Source organism: Poecilia latipinna, unplaced genomic scaffold (assembly GCF_001443285.1).
Source record: "Poecilia latipinna isolate Pla-1442-1.1 unplaced genomic scaffold, P_latipinna-1.0 Scaffold33, whole genome shotgun sequence".
Taxonomy (NCBI): Eukaryota; Metazoa; Chordata; class Actinopteri; order Cyprinodontiformes; family Poeciliidae; genus Poecilia; species Poecilia latipinna.
In genome coordinates this window covers 331228-346482 of record NW_015112649.1, presented here as the reverse complement: position 1 = coordinate 346482, position 15255 = coordinate 331228, and the positions used below count along the sequence as shown (strand labels likewise).

Sequence of the window (15255 nt, the reverse complement as noted above, 5' to 3'; positions counted from 1 at the left end):
ACAAATGTGTACGGAAGCAGCATGTTCCAGGTGGTATGAGTCAAGACGTGTCTGTGAGCTTTTGTAGATTTTGAAGTTTTGAAATAAGCCATGCTTTTCTAAATACCGTTCGACAGCATTGACATTGATAACTGTGACAGCTCTATAGCCCGGAACTTGTTTACATATATATCCGAGTGGGTATTCAACAGTTAAGATGGAGAAAGGCTCCACAGGCGCTACAGAAAAGACCCAGTCGGCTTTGCCTTGTAAGGATAAGAGTGATGAGGACTCTTGCGGCCCAAATTCCCACAACTCCAGGGAAGCAACCTGTGGTGCTACTGCAGGTCGAGCGAGATGGACTCTGCTGAGACAGGTACAAGAACAAATTTGAATTTAAATAGAAACAAAAGCACATTTTCAACTGCAAACACTGTGTTTTTACAATACCTACAGAAAGCAGGGGTTTGGATACGTTTGTGCTGAAGTGAATTGGTTGTCTATAGATGAGTATCGTAAAAATAAAAGTTCATAAATTAGAATAACGACCTTCTTCTGCTCCGCTTATGTGCTATTACAACTGACATCAAACGTTTTCACATTCAGTAAACATTTTTTTTACATGTTACAACATACTACATTGTATGGGTTTGCATACTTTCGAAGGAAAATTATGCAAAATTTCAAAAATTCAAACAGTGTGGCATGCCTTTTCAATTAATTCCTCTATATCAATGATTTATTGAACGGGCAGAGTGACTGGGCCTCTCCTAACACATCAGTAGCCTTTGGTCTAACCATTGCATTGTAGAGCTGATCAGTCACCTAAACTAAATGAATCAAACTTTGGTTCCCCGTTCAAAATATTTAAAGAAGCTGATTTGGCCTCATTTATTGGCAACTTATGGGACTCGAATTTAAAGTTATTCATCCACTTCTTGTGAGATTTGCCCAGAGGTACATTATAAATGTTATTATGGATAAAGTAATGCTTATTGTTTAAAATGCTGAATTTATAAGAAAAAAAAAAATTACCTGCAACTCTGATTTAATTCAAGCAGATGGAAAACATCCATGAGTCCTGTCTGTTGTAACCTAAAAATGAGTCTAAACTGATAATCTTTCAGTTTGATTTGACATGCCCTCTGCTTATCAGATAATGTCAGCTTTGTGAATATCATCTTAATAGTTCTTTACAATAAATATGGTCCTCAAAGTGCAGCACAGCAACAATAAAATCTGTGATGGTAGTTAAAAAAAAACCCCACACAGGACATTAGTAAAACAATTAGATTCAATGTAAATAATGTAGAAAAAGGAAATAGTTAAGATGTTAAGCTATATTTGAGTCAAAAGCCAAAAAGTAGATGCATGGAATATTAGAAGATCATTTAGACATGACGGATCCTATAAGCAGGTTGAGACAAGAGTTATTAAGAAGCTATAGCAAAGAAAAAACAAACAAAAATGTGTTTTCATGTGCAAACTGAAGTTGATCAGCTGTATTTCTCTTACAGGTGTTGCGTCAGAAGCAGACAGACAGTCCTGAGGTCAAACACGTGTCTGTTCGTAGGTTTGCCACCTTTGACCTTTTCAGAAGGAAAAAACTCTCCGCACAAGAACACTGTGATACCTCAGATGACCAGTGGGTGGAGTACAGAAGTGTCTACTATCCTGAATACGGTGCCTTCCTCAGGTGAACACACCATTTTAAGATTTCACAAAAAACATCAACGTTACCGTAACCAGTAACAAACACTTTCCTGGTCTTATGTTTAAGACCAAGAGCTTTGCTTTGCTGTTTTTACAATTTATAATATGTTGTTAGGTGTGGCCAACCAAACTTTATATGATAGTACTAAGTTCTGTACTTGTTTCAAAAGTTACTCAAAATTGTTTGGTTTACCACAAAATATCCCAAATATTATTATCCGAAACATGTGAAACAAAAAAAAAAAATTCAAAACAAGATATTTGTAAGGGAATTGTTTTTTCACAGAGCTGTACATGTACGGAAAAAAAATATAGAGTACTGAGCAGACTATTTCATGTTTATCTGTGTTTGGATTTCTAGGGATAACCTGGGACCTCTCAAAGTTAATGAAGTACTCAATAGTTTTGACAACACTGGCAATGTCTGTAAGTAGATTTTTTTGCAACCCTATTAAGCCACTGTGTTTGTTTTGCATGCACAAAAAACACAAAAAAAATCCCATTTTGTGCATTTGTGCAGAGCACAAATGCACAAAAAAATGTTACCCGCTATGCCTTTTGCTTTTGTTACTATTAACGCATGCCTGCTGATAATCCTGACTGAATCGTGTGCTGGTCAAAGTGTCGGTACTTATTTGTTCTGAATGTGTTACTGCCAACTTGTTAAACAGAAAGTACACCCAATTCCAGATTCTTTAGATGAAAAACGAAACGTAAGACTAAATGGAAAAAAACATGTGATACTTGTACCAAACCTCAAAAACTTTAAATACACATACAATATCTAACTCTTACCTCAAAGGAAGTGCTGTCTCTTCTATTTTTTCTGGCTCTAGTGGCCTTTATTTGATAGTGGTCAGACAGGAAAGCAGGTTGTGTGAGAGGAGGAGTCAACAGTATGCATTTTTTTTTTCTACCATCAAAAACATAAACAACTAGAGTTTTGGAATGTGCTAATTTCTAATGACCTTCGACTGTGAACTCTGGTCAAATGAGATTAAGATTAAGCTTTTTTTGACCACAAATAGGCTGGGTAGATTTGGCAAAAAACAAAGTATGAACAAGGAAAAAGCATCTAATTTCCACTATGAAGCACAGTGGAGGGTCTGTGATGCTGTGGGCCTGTTTCCCTTTTAAAGTCACTGGAACCTGGCAGGGTGAGCTGAAGAGAAAACATCATAAGGACCTTGAACTGAGGATAATCTAGAGAGATTATGCAAACGGGATTGGCCAAAAATCCTTCATTCATTGTGTTCAAACCAGCAAATTGTCATAGGAAGATAATAAATTCTGTTTGATTTCAGAGAATTATATTTTTTAACATGGATTTTTTTTCCACCATTGACCAAATTCTTAAATTAAAGGTGAGTTCTTTCTTAATTTGTAATCATTCTTAAGATGTTCTTATTTTAAAACGCTTTACAAAGTGTTCCAATGGTTTCAGTTCATTTGTTCGTATCAGATTGCCATTTTATATTTTTTTTATTGTCATCACTTAATTTTATTTTTATTGTATTTTCTTAGCATCTCAGTTGTTAAACTGTACATCCACTGTGTTTTGTTATCTTGTTCCATTAAAAGCCGCGGTTGGTTTAGCCTTTAAAGATGGTATTATGAAGCTTCCTGTTGGTGTTAGTCTCTGGGAAATGCAACACTGTGAAACAAAGCAATGAAAAATGTGTGAACCTTTGGGTTGGTGTCTATCTTATTGAACAATTGCTCATTTTCTGTAGTTTCTAGTTTAGTTTAGAGTTGCCAGGGATGTAGCCTGTCCTAGCTGTCAGAACTCTTGGGTAATTGACAAATTTTTTTTCTCACAAAATCTTGGTTTTTAAGAGTAAAAAGCAAAAGATTATTGTTTTTTTTTTATTGTGTGCCACCTTAGTGCCCTTTATCCCATTCATTGTGCTTTATATTGCTTTCTGCTGTTAATATATGCAAAGTAATACATACTAAAAACGACTTTCTCAGTTTCAAACTAAACATCTTGATGACTGCACCCCCTCCCATTCACATTCCTGTTTCTCAATTTACAATCCCTCCCCATCGCTACCCTCATTTTTCCCTCCATCCCTCTCAGCTGGAGTCATGCTTGGCCAGATGGGTAACAGAGTTCCTGACTTGGCCAATGGATTAGCACAGCCGGAGATGAGAGCATAGAGGAAGGGTGAGGAGAATAGGGGGAGAAGGTGGGTGGGCATGCCATAGGTGGAACGTGTGTCTGTGTGTGTTTGCGTGTGTGTGTGTGTGTGTGTGTAAGGAGTGTGAAGCCTTTAGCAGAGGGACCTTGCTCCTCAAACAATGGGGCAGCCATCTCCCTCCTGTTCTCCATCTCATGTTTGGGACTAGTAATGCGTGAGATCAATTAGGGTTGGTTGAGAGGAGGCTCTGAAAGGCCCAGAGGTGACCCTATCGGAGCTCTGGGGTATATTTTTGGGGGTGGGGGTTGGAGAGAAGCCCTTCAAAATTTAAAAGTGCACACGTTGACTTACATTTGTCCTATCACAGATATACAAGAAGGCACACCACCTGCAATAATCTACTACTTCCATGCTAATAAGCCCACCTTCACGTCACCCGACCTTATACTCTCTCCACCTTTCCTGCTGTCTTGGTAATCCCCCTACCCCTGAGGTGTGGACAAGCCCAAATCCTTGGGGTCCTTGTCCTCCTGAATAGCAGGCTAAAAAGCCTGGCCGGATTAACCCACCGTATCCAAAATGTGTGGATTCAGCTTAAAAGTGCCCACCCACCCCCCTCTTAGCGTGGCAACCCTCTGACCCCACAACCTCTTTCCAGCTATTGTGTTTGTTATACAAGTGTGCACGTACGTGAACAATATGTTGTTTCTTGAAAGTAAAGATAAGCCGGAGTCAATGGTTTCAACACCAGACCAGAGGAGGAGCGGGCGAGGCAGCTCAATTAGGATTTTAGGAAATGGGGAATTGATCTCGAGGTCGGCATCATAGTCCTGAGTAAATCCAAATGACAGGCTTGTGTGAGCATCACAAGTTGTAATAAAAAAAAAGAAAACAACAACTTTGTTTTGGTATGACGAAGGTAATGCGCTTTCTGCAAATAGTTTGAGTAAATGAAACCTCATGGTAAATATTGGCTGTATCTGTTTTTTCTAACAAACTAAGTCGTAATCCAGGAAATCTTAGACTATTTGTAGGGGTAACATAGGTGTGTGTCACAGCCAGGTCATCTGTGTTTACTCACATATATAACCCCTCCCCTCCCTCCAACTTACGCACAGTTTGTTCGGCTGCAAGTTACATTTGTAGCTCATTATGTCTTGCTAATAAATGACTAAACCTCTGTCAGACTAGACTTCAGCACTTTCAACTATTTGAACTCTGAACTCCTGACCCTCCCGGTCTCTTTAGCCGACGGTGGAGTCTTGTAATCGCTAGTCTGCTTTGTAACAAGCGCCATTTGGGTTTTTTCGGGGAGATGCTTGTTCCCTGCCAAGGGTCAGGATTTAAGGATACAATACAGGGCCCCTTGAGGGTGGAGTGACGAAGAATGCATGGCAGAATGTGTGCATGTGTGATTGAGAGGGCTTAGAGCTTGTTGACGTTGCTAGGGGTTTTTGATTAGAGGGCTTTATAGGCTGTAAGGTTATTTGTCAGGTTTGGTAGCATTTGTTCCCATTAGGGATGTGGCAGTGTAAAGGTTTTGTGTCCTGATTAATGTGTACAGATTCGTCATGGTATTCATACAGTAGCAGTGGTATCATCATATACAGAATGCTCCTTTATAAGACACTGAACACTGTTGGATACAGATATTTAAAAGTTTAAAAAATATACACATACATATATAGATAATGTTCCTTGCTAGCTGGGTACACAATCACAAAAATGAGTTTATCTGATTATTCTAAATTCCTCTTTCAAAAATAGATGAATGTTTAAAAAGAAGGGATGCATCAGCACTTTGTCTGCAGTTTGTCCCCTGTGCATGTGTGGTTTCCCACCAGGTGCTCCGGCTTCCCCCCTGACCCAGCTAGCAAGCGAATGTTCAGATGATGTTCAGATGAACATGGCCTGAAAGTTAAATGTTCAGTGTCCAAGAATGGACGTTGACCAAACGTTGAGCAAACATTTACTCGTTGTAAAAAACAAAATAGGTTTTTGCTGTGACTATATTTAATCATTTATTTTGTATTTTAAACCCTTGTGGCTGTTATTTATTTATTTATTTTTTACCAAATCTTTATATTGTATTTCTGACATTCTCTGTACATTCTCTTTTGGACACTGTTGGTAGTACTTTCCATTTTAACGTTGACCTCCCTCTTCCATGTTGCACACAACAATAGGGACAACTACTGGAAATACATATGTAATTGATAATACAGGCATGTATTGCCAATGAAATGTATGTATTTCATTTCTGTATTTCATAAAATTTCTCTGTCATTTCCAACATACAGAAATGTGAGAAATTTTTAAAAAAGCTAATACTGTTAAAATGTTAGCTTTGCAAACCGGTGATCACTTCATACATCGTTCCCAGTGATGAGTATGTAAGAAGACATACATTTTTCTTTCTTGTTGGATGACGGATTGCATATAAATCAGCACTTTTGATTGAAGTTCAGGGTAATATAAGGGTGGCAGTCGCCACGATTAGAAACATCTGCTGGAAGTGAACGCACCCAAATGTCCTGTGAAGTGATGAAAGCCTGGCCATGTGTGTGTGTGCGTGTGTATGTGTGTGTGCAATCAGGAGCCCAGCATCCTAATGAAGCCTAATAGAGCCTTCTTCACTACAGCTGTCATCGTGCGAATGGCTACCAGCCTTTCAGCCTCTCAGTCATCCCTATTATCTCCCACCGACTTCACCTATCACTCCCGCTGGTAAATACTATAAGCCCTGACTGCTTGAGTGTTGTGAGGCAGCGTGGTGGGGAGCTGATCATTTTCTGTGTGTATCTCATGTTTGTGGAGGTATGGGGACTGTTTCTGTCAGGTGGATGTATTTGTAAAGAAGTGGAAACAATAACATCGATATTAAATCAATTCCATGTATTTGTTGTAATTCTAGGCAGGGATGTGCATGTGTAGTTTTTTTTTTTTTTTTTTTTAGCAGTTTATGACTGTTTACTATACGCCATAGTTGTGTCTTTTTACTGAATACGTGTATGTGTGTTTATACGCACATTTAAAGTGTGTGGATGTGTGTGTTGTAATAGGTGCCCCCCGTAGCCTTCTCTTGTGCCAGGCCTTTAGTGCAGCCCTGTTTGCATAATTATGCTAATTCATTTTGCCATAGTGCTAATTAGACCTTGTTAGACAATAGCGCTAGACTGGAAGCTGGCAGGCACACACACACGCATGCGGCCACAAGCTCACTCTGACTGTTGTGTCAATGACAAGATTTGCGGTCCCCCTCTGCGCTGTTTATAACATGCTTTCTATAGAAATCACTCTCCATTGGTGCCTTCTGGACTGAGCTCAGGTGTCTCTTACCATTTTGATTTAAACTAGTGGAAAGAAATCAATGTGACAATATCACACATGCTTTTTGAAACTACTCCCAATTGTCTGTTCAAGAACCTGTGGTTCTCTCTCACCCCCGCCCCCCATCAGAGTTGATTATTTAATGTTTCTTTCTCACCAAGTCAGTATATTCTTCAAAGCTTTGCTTGTTTTGTCACACCACAATGAAATATAACTATAATTTTCATCTCAGTCTGCCTTACTTTACTAACATAATACAAATGTGAGTCTTTCAGAAAACTTAATGCTATTCCTCCTCAATACCAGAATACTTAATTTTTCAATATTTGGCTTGTCAAGTAATCTAGTACTGAGTAAGGAACTAAGTGAGAATATTACAGAAGGGACCTAACAATACATTTAGCTCAGGAAATGATAAAAGGTATTATGTACACAAGATGAAGCTAACAGTGTTCATAAAAGAACACGGCTGTGACAAGTATTTCTCAAATAAAAGATCAAGTTAAAGGATTTTTAATCGGTGTAAATTGATTTAGTCTAAGTCTGACTTCTCTTGGGAAAGCGGTTTTGAAGCCAGGCTGGTCGTAATGCCCTTTTACTGTTTCCTCAAAGAGAATAAAGTGTCATATATCATAAAGAAATATGTAATTAAGGTTTACGTCGTCTGCATGTTTTAGATTTTTACCACCAAAGGCAGTCCAGTATTCTTAAAAAAAAAATAAAAATAAGCAAACAACAGTTATAGTTATTTAATTAGTGCCAATCAGAAGCTAGACTTTAGGCACTGGCTTAATATAATATTAATATTAATATTAATATTGATTATAATATTTTCTTACAGAGTTCATGAAATGTTGTGCGTTATGTATTTTATCGTCATCATCAACATTAACATTGACAACCCAGTCATGGCTGGAACAATGTGCTGAACATCAGAGATCAATAGGAAAAGAAAAAAGGCCAGGTTGATCTATTGGAAGTTCTAAAATATTCAAAATATACTAAGAAACATTAAAAAATGTTTCCCCTTGTAATATAGGGAGACAGTCATTGTCTTTTCTTACTGTTCAGCTTTCTTGGTGTGTTTAACATTCTGTTAAACTACAGATCTACAGATGGATATAAAGTGATCAGTTAAATGTTCAATTTCAACATGTTGTGGGTAATTTGACATGGGAAACATTTTCTTGTCTTGCTAAATAATAAACGAAAAACAATAAGAAGTTGTCTGCACAACACATCTCAGATAAACCAAGTAGATTTAACAAAGCAGGGATAAATGTCATTTTGAATATTTGCTTTTGTATGTACAGTTTGGTAGAAATGACAGATTAAAAATTCTCCAACTAATACTCGAGAACATTTTTAGCCATTGCCACAGTAATTGTTTCTCGGTCTATAATTTTGCCACTAAACATAAAAGACTGTCAAACAGTAAGTGGATGTGGCTTTTTAACTGTAACATGTGTGTGTGTGTGTGTGTGTGTGTGTGTGTGTGTGTGTGTGTGTGTGTCACTTTGTGGCGTTGTAGTGGGGGTTGGCAATATTGCAGGCAAGACTTGAATGGCTCCAGGGCACACTGAAGTAGTCGCTGGTTGACTTAATTGGAAGTAATTGATTTTTGCTTCTCTAGCTTTGTCTTCTCTATCCATGAGAAAGTAAGACTTGCCTCAAGTACTGCTGGCTGTTAGAAGCTTCTTGACACCCGAGAAGTAAACAGTTGCCACACTCAGCCTGCATCAAAGCACAACTTGATGATAATGTGCAGACGCAGACCTAGAAGTAGACTCACGCGCACGCGCGGGCACATGTACGCCAACGTTCCCTGTGGTTAACCGTTATTGTGACTCCGGGCACAAAAGGGTTTGAAGGTGGGCTGCTGGGTGTAGCTTTTGCTTAAGGAGTCCTTTTCCTTTAATAGTGGCCAGTTGATTATCTAAATTTGAGCCAGACTAGGAGTTGTGTGTGTGTGTGTGTGTGTGTGTGTGTGTGTGTGTGTGTGTGTGTGTGTGTGTGTGTGTGTTCAGGCGGGTGCGCTGTTGTGCACTATTACCGGTAAGCGGTGAGGATTAAGTTCAGGAAATGAGTGGAGCGTTAAAGGGTGCTTCCCTTCCCAGTGCTTTTGCATTGTCACCGCAGCTAATACTCAGCTAATTACAAGGGCATACTTTAGCAGCAAGCTCAGCTATAACTCTTATCTTAGTGCACTCCATTCTTCCCTTTTCTTAGGTTACCCCCTTCACCTCAGATTTTTTTTGGGGGAGAAGTGAAAGAAAAAGAGAGAGTAATAACAGGTCACCCCCTACTCTAAAAGCGCTACCTCCCTCTGGACGGATATAATTATTGGATTTTTCTCCATTTAAGTCGCCCGATTCTTATATACCCCTCCTAGCAATGTCTCAGATGGTGTCTAATCTCAGCTAGGCGGGTCAGTCCAGCCATGCAACACAAGCACAAAGAAACAGTGTTTATGAAGTCTACCACGCCACTGAACTGTGGAACAATCTAGAAAGCAGTCTGTGAATGTCCTTCTGTTTGTTCTGTTAGGTTTGAATTGTGAAACTAATTTATTTACGCGTGGACTGATACATTAAGCCTTGGAAAATCTTAATTATGTCCAGAGTTTTCCCTTCTCGGTTTGTATTTACATTTAATGAGGTCCTAAATTTGTATAGGACCTACAATCATGGTCTTATAATAAAAAAATTCTTATAAAAAATTCATGGAGCCGTTATTTCATTGTTCCATGATTTTATGTTGTAGCATTTTTTACTTTAACCAAACAAATTCAAAATGTTTACAAGGACTGATCTGGAGCTCGTCATCCTATCTCTCTAAGGCGCCCGTCTGGATTATATTCAAAGACTATGTGGAGGCCCGTTGCGTCGTGTTTGAAGCGTTTGGTGTGTCTGAAAAATAGGTCAACAACGGAAAAAAACGGCTGGAGCGATTTTTATGCGCCTCGCCGCGCCCTCGCCGCGCCCTCGCCGCGCCCTCGCCGCGCCCTCGCTGCACCCACTTAGACTTTGAATGCGAACCAGATGCGTGAAACACGTTTGGTGTGAACACACCATTAGTTTTTATTAAAAAAACTCCCAAAAAACATAAAAGTGTTTTCTTGGAAAATTCACTGAGAGTATGTCTCAAATATAACCATTTCAAAACTAAATAACTTAACATATTTTCTCTCTTGTTAATATTGGCAGTTATAGTGTTTAGTCTTGATTGATGATTTTTAACCTACTCCTAGTGTAAAGTCTTTCAGCCTCTCTGAGTCATCTCCTGCAGTCATAATGATTACCACTTTCAGTGTTGCTGCTCTATAATGCAAGAGATTAGTGTACAGTTGCTCTGTGCTGCATATATGCTCAAAATCCTGCTTTATAAATCATATTGAGTCATACACTCAGGACACTGCAGAACATCCTCAGACTAGATGAGTCTTCACTTAATATTAGATGTTCTTATATTTCATTAGACCAATGTGCATAATAGGAATGTGAAGATAGATTTCTGCTTGTGTATATAATAAATCTATACACAAACTTGAATATGTGCAGTGTGCTGCCTTTAGAGGGTGATTAGTGTATGATGGCTAATTTGGCTCTCCTCCCACTCGTACCCATCAAGTGCACCTCAAGCCACAAGTGCTTGAGTGTGCTTGTTTCTGCATGTGCAAATCTATTTGTGAAGGTCCCTAATGATGTTTAAACACAAATAGATGATTAATGTGATTAGTGTGTTGGTTGGAAGAAGCAGCACTATGTTAAATGGTTACATGGCCACATGGGAACAGGCTTTGGTTTCTTTCCAAACACATAACTCCTACTTTATCTTCGCATCACCACAGTTTCTGGAGATAAAAATTCCCACCCCAAAAACTAAACAAACAAACAAAACAACAAAATAAAAACACAACTTTTTGAAATATTTCTTTTTTACGTTAATTTTATTTAACACTTATTTTTTCAGGAACCTAAAAGAAAGAGTCTTTCAACATTCACACAGCTTCTAAGATACCCATCTGATTGGACAACTTCCCTTTTTGAATCCATATCTTCAATAAGTAAAGCTTTTTTTGATGCCAAGAGCAAGACATGCATTGATACCATGCATTGATAGATTTTTCTCTCATTTAGTCATTAGCAAATTTCAGTATTACTATTTTAGATTGTGTTACAATGAAAGCATATTTATGTACTGGAATGGCCTAGTCAAAGTTCAAATCTAACTCAAGCCTATAATTTGTGGCTAAGGCTTGAAAACTGCTGTTCACAAACATTCCTCTTTTAGTCTGAGCTGAAGCGAATTTGCTAAGAAGAATGGCTTATATTTCAGTCTTTTGATTTTCTGTCTCTGTTTGAGACAAAACAGACCTGTGATTTACACCATATATTTCTTATTTTTGTTATAAAGAAATCAAACCTAAGTATCATTTTCGTTCCCAGTTATGCACTCCTTTGTGTTGATCAATCACATTAAGGGCCCAACAATATATTCACCTTGCACTTTTTGCCGGTCACTCTACAGTAAATATGTATTTTCACATTGTTGTAACTACTGAAAATCTCAGAAAAAAAGCATTGAAGTGCTTGTGAATCATTAGTTCTTTAGCAGATTTTGTCAAAACGCCTTCTAGTGAAGTGGAGCAGCTGCTTGTTAGCCTTCAGCCTGTCAACACGTCTTTTCCAGAAAGACTAATGTGTTTGCTATTTAGCTAAAGAGCCATTAACTTGCTTAGTGACTCGCTGTACGGCTTTAATGCACAAACTGTTGAACGCTACTTCTTCACTCTGTCAGTTTCTCCCTGACTGGGGGCTTTAAATAGCCCCACAGGGGCCTTTAACTGTCAGCAGGCTGTGCTAATGTTAGGTGTCGGCTGTAATTGGTGTGCTACATGCTAATGTTAGCAAGTGCAGGCCTCGGAGGGGAAAGTTAACTGATTTTCAAGTGCCCCCATGAGAAACTGCCCTAACTGCTGACTGCTGTACGTCTCTCTGGGGCTCCAAGCTGAAGAGACCGAAGCTGTTCGAGCAAACTGCCTTATAACACTAGACTGTTTATTATTATGGGAAAGAGGAGAACACACCCGAAACCTGAAACATTCAATCTGGGGGTTTATATATCTCGTCTCTAAAAAGTGCATACTGAAGTAAGCTGATGATCTGTTTTCAGTTTTCATCTTACTACAGGTTTTCAAAGCAACTCTTCTGACTTTTGGTTCTTTTTTTGCTTTGTATCAGCACACGCAGCCATCGGCACACACATTTTTTCCTTACTGTGTCTCTATCTGTCCACAGCAGGCCATGGCGCCACATGCCTTTGTGCCTGTCCACTGAAGCTGAAATAGACTCTCCTTCTCTGTTGCTCACATGTATAATGAACACAGAGAGGAACATAAGAGTCATTCGACGTTTTGTGAAATAGGTTATCGTTGGGGGAATATAAGGAATAATCTTCGACGACACATTATATTACCACTGAAGAGATTAAAAGATAACTGGTAAAGAAGGCTGCCAGCTTTTTGCTAATCACTTTCATTTTTATATGTTCTAATGCCATAGCGGTCATACAAATAAATCACTGCCTTTTGGGCAGATAATTATTGGAAAAAGTGATAAATCAGTGTAATGACCTGTTCTGCTCTCATTTACTGTTGTATATTACATGCTGTGCCTTGGATAGTATTAATAAATCTTTAACTATTTCACATATTTATTTGGATTGTATGTGATAGATTCTCACAAAATGGTGCGTAATTATCAAGGCTTTGTGGAGAACTTGCAAAAAACTTGAGAACAAGTTCACCTTTCAGCTGGACACTAACAACACTAATGTAGGAACTAATATAGAGAGGTTTATAGGTTGTCCAAAGTGCAATGCGTGGAACATTTGTTGTTCTCATAAAAATTCAACAGAGGCATAAATTTGGTTAGTAGTCAGTTCGAAAAACAATGTTAGGGTGCAGTTTTCACTTATGTGAAGTTTCCCCCCCCAAAAAGATGCCATTGTAAGATCTACTTAATTGAAGCATGTATTAATCTTTTCTCAGTCATATTTTTTGCTCTTAATTTAATCTGATTGTATAAAGGTCAAGTAGGGCAGAGTATCAGGGCCACGCTAAGAAAGTAAAATAAATAAAAGTTGACAATAAAGTAAAAGTGTTATGTGAATAAAGTCAGAACATTATGACTTTAATCTGGTAATATTACGAGTAGGCAAAGATAATCAACCCAATAAATTTGTATGTCTCAGATTTACAGTCTTTTACAGATCCTCAAATATTACACATTAATCACACCAATTTTCTTGTTTCATGTAAATATTTGAGCAAGTAAGAATGAAAGCTAAGTAGTTTTTTTGCTATTTTGATTAAAAACATTTTCAACTTGACAGTATTTGGCCCTGATGTCATAGAGAATATGTAGCTTAAAAACGTCAGTGTTTCCATCCAATCTGAACGAGTTTGACCGTGCCGAGTTTCGTTTGTAGAATTAAAATATAACGATTTGAACCATTTGCTTTCATTTTACCGTTTTACAACACTTTGCATGAATTCCAGGTAAATAAAGTCAAGTTTGTAGTTGTGATATAAAAAAAATGTGAACAAGTTCAATGTTTTTGTGATAATTTAATCAAGTGTGATAAGTTGATTCCAATGCTGGAAAAAGTTTCAAAAAATAAAAAAAAAAAAAACAAAAACAAAAAAAAAAAACACATCTCTTCGGCTGCAGTCGTAAACACTCTTGACCATCCCTGTAATTGTGTAAAAGACGTGCTTAGTCCAGCACAGCAGTGTATCAGCTCACAGGTTTTAATTTACTTACACAGATGGTAACATCCTCCCTCGTTGCTCTCTGTTAGCCGCGCTGTTCTTCTTCCCTCCCTCTTAGCTTACCTCTTGCTCTCTCCACCCACCAGTGATTGCACAATCTTTCATCGCAATCACAACAGCCCAGATCCTGTACCAGTGTGTGACCGCCACCAATCAACACACACACACACGCACACACACACACACACGCACACGCACACACTAGCACACGTGTCCTCGAGGAGGAATACAGTCGAAGCTTTTATGCCGCTTCCCCAAGTGGCTGTTTTGCAAGCGCAGCCACAATGGAGGGCCTAATGTGGATTTGTTTAAAGAGCTGGTTAATTGGAGTAGGATGCTCTAATTGCACCTCTTTCATGGTGTGTGTTTGCGCTTGTTTAGATGTGTGCATGTCACCTGGCCTTTGTTTGGACTCTGTGTGGGAAAACATTTGCTCAGCTATAGCTGCACTAGACAAACACTATAAGCTACATAACAAACACATAAGAGGTATGAAGTGCCTAATCTGGGAGCCGGAGCGGATGAATAAATAGTACACTTTGTAATGAGTACAAATTACTGTATGTGCTCGATCTCCAACTTCTGTTTGTACCGATGCCTCTGCATGTTCTTCTGTCTCTTTCTGCCAGCGCCGTCCCCCAGCTGGGGGTGCTCTAAGTCTTCTTATAACTCTGCTGGCGCTGCGTGTGTTTGTGTGCGTGCTCCCATCAATTTCCAAGCATCCGAGTTATCATAGCCGTGTCCTGCTCTGCCTTTTCAAAGTGGGACACTGAACCCAGAGAAACGCTATGGATATTGTCCCACACTTTGTCAGAGCAGAGATGACGATAGATCTGCGTTTTTTTAAGGGACAGAGGTCAGCTCTAGAGTTGCGATCCAAACAAGATGCCTCAGAACAACATAAAAGTCTAATTAATACATGTGGAAGTGTCCTGCATTTGAGATATATTTCATTCATTTTCAATATAGTTAATGCTGTTGAGTTGAGAATAACTTGAAAATTTCTGCGTCCTCCATCTTCATTATTATATTTTGCAGCAGCACCAATAACATTCAGGATGATGCTACCAGCACTATGCTTGGTAGTTGGTACAATGTTCCTAAGTTTCAATGCCTTAATGTGATTCATGCAGGCATACTTTGTCATCATGACTAAATTATGGTCTCGCCTGACACCATTTCTTTTTTTTTTTTTTTTTTTTTTTTTTTTTTTGGAAGGCGTTTTTTTCCTATTGTTTCCCTCTCCGCGCCCCCCTT

General features: G+C 38.7%; 1 protein-coding gene across 1 annotated transcript in view; it reads left to right on the top strand.

Annotated features, from left to right (window-relative positions):
* Positions 1 to 6: 6 nt before the first annotated feature.
* camkmt (calmodulin-lysine N-methyltransferase) overlaps positions 7 to 15255 on the top strand; it is a 131152-nt gene continuing 115903 nt past the window's right edge. Inside the window, exons 1-3 of the mRNA XM_015042005.1 lie at positions 7 to 355; positions 1497 to 1675; positions 2054 to 2118. Coding sequence (XP_014897491.1) covers positions 197 to 355; positions 1497 to 1675; positions 2054 to 2118 — 403 coding nt within the window. The 5' untranslated portion in view covers positions 7 to 196. The remainder of the gene's footprint in view (positions 356 to 1496; positions 1676 to 2053; positions 2119 to 15255) is intronic.